The 19,021-nt window shown below is 44.0% G+C and overlaps 1 protein-coding gene across 1 annotated transcript in view; it reads right to left on the reverse strand.

Annotated features, from left to right (window-relative positions):
• Positions 1–3,269, reverse strand: part of ERICH2 (glutamate rich 2) — a 51,525-nt gene extending 48,256 nt beyond the window's left edge. The window contains exon 1 of the mRNA XM_040357776.1: positions 3,181–3,269. Coding sequence (XP_040213710.1) covers positions 3,181–3,188 — 8 coding nt within the window. The 5' untranslated portion in view covers positions 3,189–3,269. The remainder of the gene's footprint in view (positions 1–3,180) is intronic.
• Positions 3,270–19,021: the final 15,752 nt, after the last annotated feature.

Raw genomic sequence — 19,021 nt, forward strand, 5'->3', positions numbered from 1 at the left:
TTCCCCTCTCCTCCTCAGACCCCCTTAGCCTCCTCTCTCTTTTCCTAGGTTGAGGATGATGTCAGTCCTGTTCACGCAGATCATCCTACCACTCAGAGACAGGCCCTGCACTATAAGCTGAGCTGTGCATGCGCACTTTAGTTTACAGCTTAAACTAAAGACAACTTTTTTTTTTCCTTTTGTATAGAGGCATGCCCCATACACACTATTAGATTTTCCGCAGATTCTTGTCTTCAGATTTACCAAAACCATGTAGTGCAAAGGCCTTTCTGATTGCATGCAAATTGAAACTTTTACGGCCTGACCTCATATGATATGGTTTTGGTAAATCTGAAGGCAAAAATCAGCAAAAAAAATAATAGTGTGTATGGGGTCTAAGGCTAAGTTTTCGCTAGTGCGACTCCAAAGTTGTGCGACTTTGATGCAACTTTGATCTGACTTTACACTCTCTGAGACAAAGTCGCATCAAAGTAGTGCAGGCCCCTTTTTATAGTCGCTGCAACTTTAAGTCGCATAGATGGGAACAGGTGCAATTGAAATCAATGCTCTGCGACTAAAGTTGCATGAAAAGTCGCACTAGTGGAAACCAAGCCTAAGGGAGGGTTATAACCCCTGTCAGTTTTTTTTCACCACCTATATCTCCATTGGGGAGATTTCCCTTCACTGCCTGTCCCACAGCCAAACAGGAAGTGAGAGGAAATCTCTCCAAAAAGAGGGAATCCCGGTGTGTCGCCAGAGCTAGTGTCCCCATCGGAAGATCTCTTCTCTATTCCTGTTCTGGTCACAACTCTTTGGGATTTTCACTGTTGAGGATAATGACAAACAGAGAGGGTGAACCCCTCCAACGGCGGGGACACAGACAGCAATAAAAACAGGCAGGGGTTCTAACCCCTCTCCACTCTATCTTTAACCACTTGCCGCCATCATTACACTGTGGCAGGTCGGCGCGATCCTGCGAACCATTGTAGCTGTACGTCGGTCCCTTTAAGCAGGATAGCAGGCGCGTCTGACGTTGCACATGGAGGTCGGTCGCGATTAAGGATGAGCTCTGGCGTGTTCGCATAGTACACGTGCAGAGCCCGCCAGGAAGTGTGCACGGCGCTGCGCTAATCACAGCCGGGGAGACATTTCACGATGCCTGCAGCCGAGCATCGGGACAATGTCTCCCTGACTGTGATTAGCGCAGCGCCGTGCAGACTTCTTGGCGGGCTCTGCACGTGTACTATGCGAACACGCCAGAGCTCATCCTTAGTCGCAATGACCGCCGACCACGAGAGGCAGAACAGGAACGTGCGTGTGTGTGTGTGTAAACACACGCGTCCCTGTTCTGTGAGGAGAGGAAAGACAGATTGTGAGTTCCTACAAGCTAGGAACAATGGGCCAGATTCACAGATGTAATACGCTGGCGTATCTACTGATACTCCAGCGTATTTTCAAATTTGCCGCGTCGTAGCGTTGTTTTGAATCCTCAAAACAAGTTACAACAGCATTTGGCTAAGATCCGACAGGCTTACGACTTCGTACACCTTCGGATCTTAGGATGCAATACTTCGGCCGCCGCTGGGTGGAGTTTGCGTAGTTTTCCAGCGTCGGGTATGCAAATTAGCTTTTACGGCGATCCACGAAGGTACGCGCGTTCGTTACGTCGTCGCTAGTCGTTTTTTCCCGTCGCAAAGTTAGGCCTTCTTTTTCATGGCTTAATTTTAGACAGCCCATGTTAAAGTATGGCCGTCGTTCCTGCGTCGAATTTTCAATTTTTTTTTTTGCGTAAGACGTCCGGGAATACGAAAGTACGTTATGCACGTCGCCATTCAAAACATTACGTCAGGCGACGTCATTTCGCGCAATGCACGTCGGGAAATTTTCACACGGAGCATGCGCAGAACGTTCGGCACGGGAACGCGCCTAATTTAAATGGTACACGCCCCATTTGAATTAGGGGGGCTTGCGCCGGACGTCTTTACGTTACACCACCGTAAGTTTACACGCAAGTGCTTGGTGAATCAGGCACTTGCGCTGAAAACTTGCGGCGGTGTAACGTAAAGACGATACGTTACGCCGCCGCAGTTTTTTATGAATCTGGCCCAACGATCTGTCATCTCCTATAGTAAGCCCCACCCCCCCTTAAAGTTAGAACACACTTAACCCCTTGATCACCCCCTTGTGTTAACCCCTTCCCTGCAAGTCACATTTACACAGTAATCAGTGCATTTTTATTGCACTAATCGCTGTATAAATGCCAATGGTCCCAAAAAATTGACAAAAAAGTGTCCGATTTGTCTGCCGCAATGTCGCAGCCCTGCTAAAAATCGCAGATCGCCGCCATTACAAGTTAAAAAAATCATAATAATAAAAATTCAATAAATCTATCCCCTATTTTGTAGACGCTATAACTTTTGCGCAAACCAATCAATATACGCTTATTGTGATTTGTATTACCAAAAATATGTAGAAGAATATATAACGGGCTAAACTGAGGAAAAAAAAAATCGCTTTTTTTAAAGTAAATTGGGGATATTTATTATAGCAAAAAGTACAAAATATTGTGTTTTTTTCAAAATAGTCGCTCTTTTTTTATTTATAGCACAAAAAAAAAAAAACGCAGAGATGATCAAATAACACCAAAAGAAAGCTCTATTTGTGGGGAAAAAAGGTTGTCAATTTTGTTTGGGTACATCATCGCACGCCCGCGCAATTGTCAGTTAAAGCGACGCAGTGCCATATTGCAAAAAATGGCCCGGTCATTGAGCAGCCAAATCTTCTGGGGCTTAAAAAAAAACTTTGCCTTTAGTTATATTTTAACACCTGTCTGTTTTATTACACTAAATCACGCCCACTCAGATTTGAGCCCCCCCGGGAGGGCACCCAGCAATGGGACATCATGGGTGCTCAACCTGCGCCTCTTCAGCTGTTGCAGAACTACAATTCCCATCATGCCTCAGCCTTTGGAAGTCATGTTTTTAACGCTCATCCTTGCAATGCCTCATGGGAATTGTAGTCCCACAAAAGCTGGAGGGTTGCAGGCGGAGCACCCATGCAATGGACAAAATAAAGCCAGGACATCTAAATGAAGGGAGATTAGCTGCTTATTCCCACGGGAGTAAAACAAGGGTTGCCATGGGCAACTGCCGTAGTTTTCCTTTTATATCCATGAAGCATACATAACACTGGCCTCCTCACCTGTTCATCGTTCAGTGCACGGAGCCGCATCACAGCACACGCCGCACGGGGAGGTCCACACGAGCCGCTGGTACAAAACCCAAGTGATCTCTGTTGCCATGGAAACGGACGCATGGCGGGCGCAGCAAAAAGGTCTCGGGTAGGAACTAAAGACACGCGGAAGAGTTCCGGTGTTCTGTCATTCATCTTGGACTGGCGCATGCGTGCTGACTGTCATCAAGCCTTAGCCTCTGTTGACATTTTGCTACTTTCTTTGCATAAATTGGTATAAGTTGGCCTAAATAGTAACATTGATGCCGTGTAAAAGCCGGAGACTTCAAGACACGAGAAGAACTGCATTTGTTTTGCTGTTTTTTTAGTGGGTTTACAACCACTTTAACCACTTAAGCCCCGGACCTTTAGGCAGCTAAATGCCCAGGCCAGGTTTTGCGATTCGGCACTGCGTCGCTTTAACTGAAAATTGCGCGGTCGTGCGACATGGCTCCCAAACAAAATTGACATCCTTTTTTTCCCACAAATAGAGCTTTCTTTTGGTATTTGATCACCTCTGCGGTTTTTATTTTTTGCGCTATAAACAAAAATAGAGCGACAATTTTGAAAAAAATGCAATATTTTTTACTTTTTGCTATAATAAATATCCCCCAAAAACATATATAACATTTTTTTTTTCATCAGTTTAGGCCGATACGTATTCATCTACCTATTTTTGGTAAAAAAAAAATCGCAATAAGCGTTTATCGATTGGTTTGCGCAAAATTTATAGCGTTTACAAAATAGGGGATAGTTTTATTATTATTTTTTTTTTTTTTTACTACTAATGGCGGCGATCAGCGATTTTTTTCATGACTGCGACATTATGGCGGACACTTTGGACAATTTTGACACATTTTTGGGACCATTGTCATTTTCACAGCAAAAAATGAATTGTTTATTGTGAAAATGACAGTTGCAGTTTGGGAGTTAACCACAGGGGGCGCTGTAGGAGTTAGGGTTCACCTAGTGTGTGTTTACAACTGCAGGGGGGTGTGGCTGTAGGACTGACGTCATCGATCGAGTCTCCCTATAAAAAGGATCACTCGATCGATGCAGCCGCCAGTGTTTACATACGGCTCTCCCCGTTCTTCAGCTCCGGGGAGCGATCGCGAGGGGGCGGCTAGAAACGAATAGCCACGCCCTCGTCCCGGATCGCTCCCTGCGGGTTACCGACCGCCGCATGTACCGGGGGGGGGGTCGCGATCGGACCCCCGACCCGCGGAAAGGCGGGGACGTACATGTACGCCCATATGCCTGTACGTGCCATTCTGTGGACGTATATGTACATGCGGCGGGCGTTAACCAGTTAATTTCACTTTAAACGGGTCCTACTTGTAAGGGCCCTTTCACACCTGCGGAATGTATGTCCGTAATTTATCCATCTGTTTTCGGATGAAATACGGACATACATGATCCCTATGGGATTGCGAATGTCAGCGGATGAACATCCGCTGACCATCCGCTGAACATCCGCTGACCCCCGAGCTCATCAGTCCCCGCTATGGTCCATTTCTGCATACGGAGGAAAATCCTATTTTTCCATGCGTCTGCGGATCGGATGAACACGGACAGACGGTCCGTGTTCAGCCGATCCCCCCATAGAGGAGAGCAGAGATCTGGCCGGGGCGGTCCCTGCACAGTGTGCACAGACTGCCCTGTCATCTTCCAGGTCAGCGGGGACCAACGGTGCGATCCCTGCTGAGCAAGCGGAGGATCAAGGTACGGATCCTCAGGGAATCCATACATGTGAAAGGGGAAGTGGAGAGTGTAACTGAATGAGAAAAACCTATAGGTCCTCCATCAGTGCTTAGACCGGATTCACATATGTGCAGTTCAGTTTTGACAGCCCCCTGCAGTGCATCTTTGTTCAGCGATTCAGGTGTTAGGTGCAAATTGTCAAAGCGCCTGTAAAGTGCCTCTCCTGTCACTGGCAGGATATCAAATAAAGTCCTGCAAGCAGCATCTTTGAGGAGCTTTAGGAGTGGTGTATACTCTGCTCCTAAAGCGCCCCTGCATATATAAATCAATGGGCAGCGTCGCCAAAGCGCTGCTGCAGCAGCGCTTTCAACCCTTTTTTCCCGCTAGCGGGGGTTAAAATCGCCCCGCTAGCAGCCGAGAAGCTCTGCTAAAACGACGGTAAAGCACCGCTAAAAATAATGATGCTAAATCACCGACGCCCCCAACACCCCAGTGTGAAAGGGCTCTAAACCAAAGGTGTGTCTCCACTGGATGGTGATACAGAAACCCACTATTGTAAAAAAAATAGGGGGCACCAAAATTCTGTGATTGTAACAAAATATATGTCATATAGTTATTGGCTTTATAGGCACCCCAAGGATCACAATCAACTTAAAATATACAAATTTTTATTAAATACCAATCATGAAAACAAATAAAACAAGATCAACAATCTTTTCTCTTCACATTATTCATGGAAGGAAGAACTCCCCCTATATAATATGCGAGATCAGTCCTTGTAGTGAGTGTCAGTCCTTGTAGTGAGTATCAGACCTTGTAGTGAGTATCAGTCCTTGTATCGAGTATCAGTCCTTGTAGTATCAGTCCTTGTATTGAGTATCAGTCCTTGTAGTGAGTATCAGTCCTTGTATCAAGTATCAGTCCTTGTAGTGAGTGTCAGTCCTTGTAGTGAGTATCAGTCCTTGTAGCGAGTATCAGTCCCTGTAGTGAGTATCAGTCCTTGTAGTGAGTATCAGTCCTTGTATTGAGTATCAGTCCTTGTAGTGAGTATCAGTCCTTGTATCAAGTATCAGTCCTTGTAGTGAGTATCAGTCCTTGTAGTGAGTATCAGTCCTTGTAGCGAGTATCAGTCCCTGTAGTGAGTATCAGTCCTTGTAGTGAGTATCAGTCCCTGTAGTGAGTATCAGTCCTTGTAGTGAGTATCAGTCCTTGTATTGAGTATCAGTCCTTGTATTGAGTATCAGTCCTTGTATTGAGTATCAGTCCTTGTAGTGAGTATCAGTCCTTGTATTGAGTATCAGTCCTTGTAGTGAGTATCAGTCCTTGTAGTGAGTATCAGTTCTTGTAGTGAGTATCAGTCCCTGTATCGAGTATTACTGTACAGTAATCTCTAGCAACCAATCAACAAGAAGAAATCATGTGCTGTAACCTCTAGCAACTAATCAGTGAGCCGTAATGTGTGCTGTATATTCTAGCAACCAGTCAGTGAGTGGTAATGATATGCTGTAACCTCTGGCAACCAATCGCAATCGCTGCCTGATCTGATACAGTAAACTGATTTTAAGTCTAGCTGATATTTATTGTAGGTCTCAGAGGCGCAGGTGGAGAGGACAAGTGCATGGGGGGGGGGCAAGATTTTTTTTGCCCAGGGTCCAATCAACATTAACCACTAGAGGGCCGCGCTATAGACGAAAGACGTGCACAGCGCGGCTCTCAAGTGCCGAGTGGACGTCTTTAGACGTCCTGTTGTTGTGATTCCCCGTGCATGCCGCTGGGGGTGCGCAGCGGGGAAACAACGTGCCCGGCGCATCGCTCGGGAGCCGATGCGAGTGCCTGGCGGCCGCGATCGTCGGTGACAGCAGGGACGTGGAGCTCTGTGTGTAAACACAGAGCTCCACGTCCTGTCAGGGAGAGAGGAGACCGATGCTGTGTCTCTTGTACATAGGGACACAGATCGGTCACCTCCCCCAGTCACCCCCCTCCCCCCACACAGTAAGAACACAATGAGGGAATACATTTAACCCCTTCCTCACCCCCTAGTGTTAACCCCTTCACTGCCAGTCATATTTATACAGTAATTAGTGCATTTTTATAGCACTGATCACTGTATAAATGTGAATGGTCCCAAAATTGTGTCAAAAGTGTCCGATACGTCCGCCGCAATATCGCAGTCCCAATAAAAATCACAAATTGCAGCCATTACTAGTAAAAAAAAAAAAAAAAAAATCATAAATCTATCCCCTATTTTGTAGGCGCTATAACTTTTGCGCAAAAACCAATCAATATACGCTTATTTCGATTTTTTTTAAACAAAAATATGTAGAAGAATACGTATCGGCCTAAACCGAGGGAAAAATTTTATTTTTATTTTAAAAAAATGGGATATTATTATAAAAATTTTAAAATATTGTGTTTTTTTTCAAAATTTTCTGTTTTTTTATGTTTATAGCGCAAAAAATAAAAATCGCAGAGGTGATCAAATACCACCAAAAGAAAGCTCTATTTGTGGGAAAAAAATGATAAAAATATAATTTGGGTACAGTGTTGTATGACCGCGCAATTGTCATTCAAAATGCGTCAGCGCTGAAAGCTGAAAATTGGTCTGGGCACGAAGGGGGTTTAAGTGCCCAGTAATGAAGTGGTTAAAGATGGCTCTGATGCAGGCTTTGCACACTGTATGGCCAAATACATGAAATCTCGAAATCCCATAAAATTTGTTCTTATTAAATCAGAATATGTGAACGGTACAGTCCCAAACACAGGCAAATCAAAGCTTGTCTATAATACGTTTAAAATACAAGGGAAGGTGAGCTCAGTCCTGAAAGGAAATCATAACAAGCACTCATCCTTTTATAATAGTCGGTATTGTTGTATATTAAAATTAAATTACTTTGGAAAACACAATCTATTTCCCGCTGCCTTGGGCCATTTCACTTAACGGTTTTGTTTAACACTTACGGCGAGATCTGAGCGAGAGCAATTTTTAAGGCAGTAAAGCCAAAGGGAGAAGTTTAGTTACTAATTACATTATATACGGCATGCACTTAGAACACTCCCCACGCCTCCTGCTGAGTCTGTTCATTTTACAGCAATTCGCAGATAGATTTTCTTCAGGAACTTCAGCTGTGGTGTAAGAATAAAGCGAGTAAAACCTTCGGGCTTATGTAGTGTAACATCGGGTTGATGCTGGTACTACACTTTCCACTTATCACTTTGCTCATTGTATTGTTTTATGGTATAAACTGCTTGTGCTATTAAAGTATGGAAACTCAATCACTAAAATCTCATATAATCCTTAAAGTGGAGGTTCACCCAAAAAATACATTTTTAACATTAGATTGAGGCTAATTTTGTGAAGCAGAATCGGGTGTTTTTTTTAAAATGAATGCAGTACTTACCGTTTTAGAGATCAATGTTCTCCGCCGCTTCCGGGTATGGGCTGCGGGACTGGGCGTTCCTATTTGATTGACAGCCTTCCGACGGTCGCATACAGCGCGTCACGAGTTCCCGAAAGTAGACGAACGTCGGTGCGCAGGCGCCGTATAGAGCCGCACCGACGTTCGGCTTCTTTCGGCAACTGGTGACACGCTGTATGCGACCGTGGGAAGGCTGTCAATCAAATAGGAATGCCCAGTCCCGAAGATCATACCCGGAAGCCACGGAGAACATCTATCTGTAAAACGGTAAATACTGCATTGATTTTAAACAAAACACCTGATTCTGCTTCCCGTAAATAGGCCCAATCTAGTGTTAAAAATAGATTTTTTGTGTGAACCTCCACTTTAACCACTTGGGATCCGCGCTATGGACAAAAGACGTCCACAGCGTGGCTCTCAAGTGCCGAGTGGACGTCTTTGGACGTCCTATTGTTGTCATTCCCCGCGCGCGCCGCTGGGGGCGCGCATCGGGGAAACAACGTGCCCGGCGCATCGCTCGGGAGCCGATGCGTGTGCCTGGCGGCCGTGATGTCCGCCAGACACCCGCGATTGTCGGTGACAGCAGGGACGTGGAGCTCTGTGTGTAAACACAGAGCTCCACGTCCTGTCAGGGAGAGAGGAGACCGATCTGTGTCCCTTTACATAGGGACACAGCATCGGTCACCTCCCCCAGTCAGTCCCCTCCCCCCACACAGTAAGAACACACCCAGGGAATACATTTAACCCCTTCCTCACCCCCTAGTGTTAACCCCTTCACTACCAGTCACATTTATACAGAAATTAGTGCATTTTTATAGCACTGATCGCTGTATAAATGTGAATGGTCCCAAAATTGTGTCAAAAGTGTCCGATACGTCCGCCGCAATATCGCAGGCCTGACAAAAAAAACGCAAATCGCGGGCATTACTAGTAAAAAAAAAAATCATAAATCTATCCCCTATTTTGTAGGCGCTATAACTTTTGCGCAAACCAATCAATATACGCTTATTGCGATTTTTTTTTAAACAAAAATATGTAGAAAAAATTGGGATATTATTATAACAAAAAGTAAAAAATATTGTGTTTTTTTTTCACAATTTTCAATATTTTTATGTTTATAGCGCAAAAAATAAAAATCGCAGAGGTGATCAAATACCACCAAAAGAAAGCTCTATTTGTGGGAAAAAAATTATAAAAATATAATTTGGATACAGTGTTGTATGACCGCGCAATTGTCATTCAAAATGTGCTGAAAGCTGAAAATTGGTCTGGGCACGAAGGGGGTTTAAGTGCCCAATAATGAAGTGGTTAAAGGGAAAATTCACCTAGATGTTTGAAAACTAAAAGTCAGCAGCTACAAATACTGTGGTTGCCGACCTTTAGGCCTCATCCGTTCACACCAGTGATCAGAGCCATTGCGAATAGTAGTCGCAGGAATCTTCTGCTTCCTGCTACAGCTCCTAGAGCATGGGTCTTCAAACTATGGCCCTCCAGTTGTTCAGGAACTACAATTCCCATCATGCCTAGTCATGTCTGTGAATGTCAGAGTTTTGCAATGCCTCATGGGATGTGTAGTTCCGCAACAGCTGGAGGGCCATAGTTTGAGGATCCCTGTCCTAGAGGATAGGTGCGGCCGCTGGCCCTTTCACTATAATGACAGGTAACCGGCAGCCACAGCTATTCGCAGTTTTCTGCACAGCCAGCAATTACCTGCGGTAATCTCTGCTGGGTGCACAGCATCCAGCAGTCATCACCGCAGGTAATCACTGGCTGAGCTGACAGTAGAAAATAGCTGCGACCGCTGGCGATCTGTCGTTATAATGAACTGGGCTACTGGCCGCACCTATCCTCTGAGAGCTGCAACAGCAATCTCTGATTCCTGACGCTACTATTCACAGTGTCTCTATTTTCCAGGGTTAATGTACAGTTGTGCTCATAAGTTTACATACCCTGGCCGAATTTATGATTTCTTGGCCATTTTTCAGAGAATATGAATGATAACACAAAAACTTTTCTTTCACCAATTGTTATTGTTTGGCTGAAGCCATCTATTTATATTTATTTATGTGGCTGAAATTTTAGTTTGTCTACCTGACCGTGGTTTGGTTTCAACAGAACTCCTCATTTTCCACTTCTTGATTGGAGTTTGAACACTGCTGATTGTCAGTTTCAATTCTTTGGATATCTTTTTATATTCCCTTGCTGTTTTATACAATTCAACTACCTTTTCCCGCAGATCCTTTAACAATTCTTTTGCTTTCACCATGACTCAGGCCTTGTACACACGACCGAGTTTCTCGGCAAAAACCAGCAAGTTTCTTGCTGGGAGATATTTTTTTGCCGGGAAAACCGGTCGTGTGTACATTTTCGTCGAGGAAACTGTCGAGAAACTCGACGAGCCAAAAAGAGAGCAAGTTCTCTATTTCCTCGACGGGAGTCTCAAATTGACTCGTCAAATTCCTGGTCGGGCTGGTTTCCGACGAGAAACTCGAGCGTGTGTATGCTAAGAAACCCGCGCTTGCTCAGAATAAAGTATGAGACGGGAGAATAAGTAGCATTTGTAATGGAGATAACACATTTTTCAAGCTGTAACAGACTGAAAAGTGCAAATCGTCTCTTACCAAACTTTTACTTAACACGCAAACACATGAGATTAGCAAAACCAGCCCCAAGAGTTTAGCCAGTGTAATCGAACTTCCCCTGCCGTTGTATGTCACCGTGTTTGAGAACGAGGAGATTTTGTCTTGACAGTGTGTACGCAAAGCAAGCTTGTCGAGTTCCTTGACAAGCCTAACAAGGAACTCGATGAGGAAAACGATGTGTTTCGCCCGTCGAGTTCCTTGGTCGTGTGTACGAGGCTTCAGAATCCAGAAACGTCAGTGCAGCACTGGATGAAAGATGCAAGGGTCTGTCAGGAGTCCAGAAACGTATTGACCTTTTATACACACACACTAATTACAAGCAAACAGATCACAGGTGAGGGTGGTTACCTTTAATAACCATTCAAACTCATTTGTGTCAACTTGTGTTCATGTTATCAGGCCAAAATCACCAGGGTATGTAAACTTTTGATCAGGGTAATTTGGGTAGTTTTTTGTTGCCATTAACTGCTTGCTGATCGCCGCATGCACTTATACGTCGACAGAATGGCACTCCTGGGCAAAAGGACATACTTGTACGTCCCCTTTAAGAAAGCGGCATTGTGGACGCGTGCGCACCACCGCTAGATCGCCGCTGGGATACTCGCTATCGTCTCACGGTGAGGAAGAACGGGGAGATGCTGATGTAAACAAGCATCTCCACGCTCTGCCTAGTGACAATGACAGTGATCACAGCTTCCTGTAATAGGAAGCGGTGATCACTGTCTTGTCACACACAGCCCACCCCCCCTACAGTAAGAAGCACTCTCTAGGGCACACTTAACCGCTACAGCACCACCTAGTGGTTAACCCCTTCACTGCCAGTGTAATTTTCACAGTAATCAGTGCATTTTAATAGCACTGATCGCTGTAAAAATGACAATGGTCCCAAAAATGTGTCAAAAGTGTTCGATGTGTCCGCCATAATGTCGCAGTCACGATAAAAATCACCGATCGCCGCCATTACTAGTAAAAAAAAATATTATTAAAAATGCCATAACTCTATTCCCCTATTCTGTAGTCGCTATAACTTTTGCGCAAACCGATCAATAAACGCTTAGTGCGATTTTTTTTTTTTTTTACAAAAAATATATAGAAGAATACGTATTGGCCTAAACTGAGGAAAAAAATATGTTTTTTTTTATATATTTTTTGGGGATATTTATTATAGCAAAAAATTTAAAATATTGAATTTTTTTCAAAATTGACGCTCTATTTTTGTTTATAGCGCAAAAAATAAAAACCGCAGAGGTGATCAAATACCACCAAAGAAAGCTCTATTTGGGGGAAAAAAAGGACGCCAATTTTGTTTGGAAGCCACGTCGCACGACCGCGCAATTGTCTGTTAAAGCAACGCAGTGCCGAATCGCAGATTCAGCAGACAACACTGCTGCCTGTGTGAGAATGTCCTTTGAGGACAACCAGGTAAGAGAGCAAGAAAAAACAAATGCAAAGGGGGAGTAAATTTCTTTTTACCAAAATGCAAAAGAGCTTTTTTCCAACCCATCAAGAAAAACAAAGACAATTAAATTGTTTGTGCAAAACAATGTAACCAAAAGAAAGCCTCAGGCCTCGTACACACGACCGAGTTTCTCGGCAAAAACCAGCAAGAAACTTGCTGTGATTTTTTTTTTTGCCAAGGAAACCGGTCGTGTGTACATTTTTCGACGAGGAAACTGTCGAGGATCATCCCGTCGAGCCAAAAAGAGAGCATGTCTTCTTTTTCTTCGACGGGAATGGAGAAACTTGCCTTGTCGATTTCCTTCGACAGCCTAACAAGGAACTCGATGAGGAAAACAATGTGTTTCGCCCGTCGAGTTCCTCGGTCGTGTGTACGAGGCTTCATAGATATTACCCTTTTAACTTTAGTAATGACAAATTTTTTGGTCGATCAATAGGCAGTTAGAAATGTAAACGTTGTTTTGGTCCATGGAGTGTACAGAAATGAACTAAAATAAGTTTGCATGCAGGAAAATGCTTTCTGGGCTACCAAATTTCCTTTATATTATACCGTACATAAAGAAGAACACCATGGGTACCCTACCCACATATACATACACTATATTACCGTATGTATTTATTTATGTGTACTGCATGTACTGTGCATTCGGGAATAAAATGTGTCTTTTTTTTCCAACTCCATCAATATAGACATGCTGTAAGTATATTCAGATGGATTTTGTAAACTCAACCTGCTCAGTCTACCACAAATAACATTTAGAAAGTTCTCAGGCCACAAATGAATTCACAATTTATGGTGGTTCTCCATGGCACTGTATGCATCAGTGCAATTTCTATGCATTACAATTAGATTTATTTTTTTAAGGCAGTGACATATATACCATCTGCAGTAGACAAATATAGACTATAAAGCTGAACTCATTAAAAGCAGATTTTTATCTGGCAGTATCTGTTCTTTGAAGAAGTCGCAGAGCATCACAATGTTCTAATCAGAGCCTGATTTACAAAGCAATCTTCAAAATTGACTTAGTTAGTTTCCTTATCCAAATATCTAGTCAGTCTACATCTGAGGGATCTGTAGCCCATGTGGGTAAAAGAAATCAAATGAAACGTCCTTAATGAATTCCCCTAAACATGCAACTTTTATGATATTTGAAATCAGAGAAGCAATCAACTATTTCTGTAGCAGACCGCAAAAAAGATGTGTACAGAGTGCAGCCCTATGGATCGTGGTTTGTACTCTTACCTTGCAGTGCTGGGATCTCGGGCGCAATTCTCACCTGGACACAGTGGTATGATATGCGATCTGATGTTCAGAGCCGCCACTTGGGGCCCCAAGATCACTGGGGACCTGTTCTAGGATGTCCACTATAAATACACCCAGGGTCGGATTTGCTCTCCCTGCCGCCCCAAGGCCAGGTTCTGCAATGCACCCCCTCCCCGGCAACCGAACCCCCCCCAAATCAACGTAGAATAGGCGGCGCGGTTAGTTAAACTTCTTTATTTTTTTTTACTTTTTTATCACTTTTTTTTGTAGCTTGTCGCTTACTTTTTTAAATTTTTGTATAATTTTCTTATTATTTTCCTTATTATTTTTCTTATTCTTTACATTTTTATTTTATAAATGTAATTATTATTTCTTATTATTTATTTATTTTTTATCAATTTTTTTTCACTTAAAGCGGAGGTTCACCCTTTAAAACATTTTTTGACACTACACAAAGTCACGCCATCCTACCGACACAAGGCCGGTGTTTTTTTTTTTTTGTCAGCACATACCTGTTAATCCCGATTTTCACCTCACGGCAATCCCGCGGGAGTGGGCGTTCCCAAGCACTGCCTGTGATTGACAGGCTTCCGAACGGCGCATACTGCGCATCACAGGTTGCCGACAGAACCCAAACGACGGTGCCCAGGCGCCGTATAGAGCCGCACCGACGTTCGGGTTTTTCCGGCAACCTGTGACGCGCAGTATGCGCCGTTCGGAAGCCTGTCAATCACAGGCAGTGCTGGGGAACGCCCACTCCCGCGGGATCGCCGTGAGGTGAAAATCGTGATTAACAGGTATGTGCTGACAAAAAAAAAAAAACACCGGCCTTGTGTCGGTAGGATGGCGCGACTTTGTGTAATGTCAAAAAATGTTTTAAAGGGTGAACCTCCGCTTTAACTTTTTTTGCTATAACACAGGAGAAAACAATTCCCTGTGTCATAGCAATTGGAGGTGACATGTTCTATTTATTGACCCTGTCACCTCCAAAACAGGAGTCCTAGGATTCCCCCATAACTTATCGCCCTTAACTGTATGTTCCGGGCGTCGGGGGACTCCATGCCACTGCCGCCCCTTGGCGCCCTGCTGCCCCAAGGCCTGGCCTCAGTGGCCTTGTGGGAAATCCGGGCCTGAATACACCAAACATCTGAGGAGCTATTAATATAAGGTGACCAGATTTTTTAAATGAAATTCAGGTACATATTTTTTTTACTAGTAATGGCGACAATCAGCGATTCTCTGCCCGTCGCCGCCCACCTCACAGCCTGCCAAGTCTAATGCCTCGTACACACAACCATTTTTTCCGACAGGAAACTGCTTTTTGTTGGGAAAACCGGCCGTGTGTTTGCTCCATAGCAGTTTTCCAGACGAGAAATTAGAATTAGATTAGAACCAGCTCTCTTTTTTCCCGTCGTGATTTCCGGCGGTCTTTTTCCCATCGCGAAAACCGCTTGTGTGTATGCTTTTCCGAGGGGAATGCATGCTCAGATGTAAGTATGAGACGGGAGCGCTCGTTCTGGTAAAACTAGCACTCGTAATGGAGATAGCACATTCGTCACGCTGTAACGGGCTGAAAAGCACAAGGCTGAAAAGTGCGAATCGTCTCTCACCAAACCTTTACTAACACGAACTCAGTAAAAGCCGCCCAAAGGGTGGCGCCATTTGAATGGAACTTCCCCTTTTTAGTTCCGTCGTACGTGTTGTACGTCACTGCGCTTTGGTCGGGCAGGATTTGACATGAACGTCTGTATGCAAGGCAGGCTGGCGAGCAATCACGTCGGGAAAAACAACGTTTTTTTTCCTGACAGGAAAACCGGTCGTGTGTACGAGGTATTTGTTTTCGTCCGAAAAATAAATTTATTTAGTTACTCCCGAAATTTGTTTTTATTTATTATGTTTCGTTAAATAATCCATTCATCTGAAAGTCTGAATTAATTAAGGTAGAATCTGTCATTGAAGGCTTATGGTGACCGTCGAATGTTCTAAGAAAATTCGACGAAGCAGCTAAACTGTACGACGCCGCAATTGTACATTTCCAGTCGAATGCTCCGCCCACAAGCTATAGTAGAATTCTAATGATGTATGACTAGTAAGAATTATATTTGTTAATTATTATTACTAGTCAACCAACATTAGAATTCTTCTATAGCCTATGGGCCGAGCATTTGACCATAAATGTTCGTTTGTGGCGATCGTATGTTTTTAGCTGCTTTGTCAAATCTTCATGTCTCTATAATGTCGAATCTTTTCTCTCTATGTCGAATAATCTTGGACTAATAGAGTTAGGTTAGGCACATTCGACCGTAGGTTCAATAGACACAGATCGCTAATGTCACAGTCATGTCAAATCTTCTATCCATATCGGAATGTTGTCACAACTAAACGAAAATTAAGCATTTTTTATGTTGGAACTTTCAGGTCCTTCTGCACGTATGTTATCGTTTGTTAAAACGAACGCGAAAATCCCGGAAATTCGGATGAAAATGCATTCGGATGAAAACTAATGTACATGTCTACCGGCTACCACTGGGTGGAGAGTGGAGGAAGATCACTCCACCAGGGAAGGCAAAGAGTTAGGCAGGAAGGCGGCTGGCTGGGACTTGAGCCAAAGCAGAAGAACATGCAAGCGAAGCTGAATGGGCATGCACCCGAAACTGAAGAAATATTCCCTCCGCTCATGATCATCAGAAAGGGGCACAGATAATGAAAAATACACCCCCTAAGCCAGTAGGAGCTGCGGAGCAGGGGGGTGTAATTCAGATTTTTTTTAATTCCGCACTGACTGGGCCAGATTCACATAGATTAGCGGATCTTTAGATCCGCGTAATCTATGCGATTTACGATCCGCCGGTGCAATTTTGCGAGACTAGTGCATGATTCACAAAGCACTTACCTCCAAACTTGCTCCGGCGGATCGTAACTCCCCCCGCGGAATTCAAATTCCGCGGCTAGGGGGAGTGTACAATTTAAATCAGGCGCGTCCCCGCGCCAATTTAACTGCGCATGCGCCGCCGGCGAAATTTCCCTGTGCGCATGCTCCAAATGACGTCGCTAGGACGTCATTGTTTTTGGCGTTAACGTAAATTACGGCCATCCGTATTCGCGACCGACTTACGCAAACGACGTAAAAATTCAAAACTCGGCGCGGGAACGACTGCCATACTTAACATTAGCTACCCCTCATATAGCAGGGGTAACTATCCGCCGGAAAAAGCCGAACGCAAACGACGTAAAAAAAAAGCGACGGGCGGGCGTTCGTTTCTGAATCGGCGTATCTCCTCATTTGCATATTCGTCGCAAGTAAAACACAAAACGCCACCTAGCGGACAGTCACTTACACCAGTCGGATCTAAGGGAGATCTATGCGTAACTGATTCTTATGAATCAGTCGCATAGATCCGACCGTCGGATCTCAGAGATACGACGGCGTATCTCTTTGTGAATCTGGCCCACTGTCTTTGAAATTGCCCCAGCCCCTGTTCAAATCCAATCCGGGGACAGATTTGGTCCAAGGACAGTGTCATCAATCCGAGTAGGGGACTGTCCCCGGAAACCAGGGATGTCTGGTCACCCTATATTAATACCCCACTAATCCTAATAAAGCCCTTTTATTATCTGCTGCAGCTAACAAAGTGTAAAAACAATGCACATAATACGAATAACAATAAATAGCTATAATTCTTATTATAAATTAATAAATAAATAATTAAAAACAAATAAGTCACTCACAAGATAACAATATTAATAAAAACAAATACATTCCTTTAATATATAATATATATAACATTTCTTACTTTCTTACATTGTATTTTATAGATTATCATCTTTTCCACAACGTCTCCCCTTTACAGAAAGATTATTATGACCAGTGCTTTCCTCCTAATATCGTGGATCTCCTCTCCCATATAGTACAGTAAGTAATACAAGATAGAAATGTATTTGACCAATTATTAAAATATATAAAAACACGATAAAAACAGTTATAACTTTGCTCTACATGTTCAAGTTACTCATTAAAGCATATCTAAATTCAAAAAACATAAAATATAATATATTGCAGCTTACTAGGGCTAAAATGGATTTATTTCTAAAGCCCATCTCCACATTATTATACCTTTAAATAGTTATTTCCTACAGTAAAAGGTGTGTTTGCTAGGCACATGGTATTACCTGTATGTAGCCTCAGCTATATACAGTATACAGCGCTGTGTTCTAGCAGTGGAACAAGGACTGCGGCTTGGTTCACACCTATGCGTTTGGTGCAGCACGCAGGAAAAAGGTCCCTTCAACATTCCAAAGCTGCAGCTGCAGGGAAAACGCATGACTCTTTTGCATCATGCAATTTCCTGCACCCACCACAAACACACTGTTTAGATGTGTGTGGGAGCCATTAAGAATGAATGGCAGCCTTGTTTGTCTGTAAAAGATCTGGTGGTGGGTGCTTACGGATACAGAGACAGGTACACCTGCAACCACCCACACAAGTGTGAGCCTAGCCTTCCCGTCCCACTCCTGGTGCTGCTCAATCATTCACGAGAAACTTTGTATCATGATGTTATCCGCCCACCTTTCCACCTTAAAGGGGTTGTAAAGGTAATTTTTTTATTTTCAAAATAGGTTCCTTTAAGCTAGTGCATTGTTGGTTCACTTACCTTTTCCTTCGATTTCCCTTCTAAATGTTTTTTTTCTTTGTCTAAATCTTTCACTTCCTGTTCCTCCTCAGTAAGCTGTTCTGGCTGACTAACCCCCAGCCAGAACGGCTCCGATGATGGGGGCAAGCTTACTGAGGAGAAACAGGAAGTGAGAAATTCTGACAAAAAAAAACATTTAGGCCTCGTACAGACGAGCGGACCGTTTCCAGCGGACATTCCTCCTCCGGATTTTGATCCGATGGCTTGTACACACCATCAGATCAAAATCCGCGCGGAAAACATCCGCGGTCACGTGTTGAGCCGTCGCCACGACAATGACGCGGCGACGTGCGCGACGCTGGAAGGTAAATACTTCCACGCATGCGTCGAATCATTACGACACATGCGAGGGATGGGAGCGGACGGACTGATCCGGTGAGTCTGTACAGACGACCGGATCAGTCCGCTGGACTGGATTCCAGCGGATAGATTTTGTAGCATGCTACAAAATTTTTATCCGCTGGGAATCCGTCGGCTGGATTTTTATCCGCCGAAAATTGTCCAGTTGGGCCTACACACGACCGGATCTATCCGCTGGAACTGATCCGCGGATAAATCCCAGCAGATAGATCCGGTCGTGTGTACGGGGCCTTAGAAGGGAATTGAAGGAAAAGGTAAGTGATCCAACAATGCACT

The sequence above is a fragment of the Rana temporaria genome, chromosome 6 (assembly GCF_905171775.1).
Source record: "Rana temporaria chromosome 6, aRanTem1.1, whole genome shotgun sequence".
Lineage (NCBI taxonomy): Eukaryota > Metazoa > Chordata > Amphibia > Anura > Ranidae > Rana > Rana temporaria.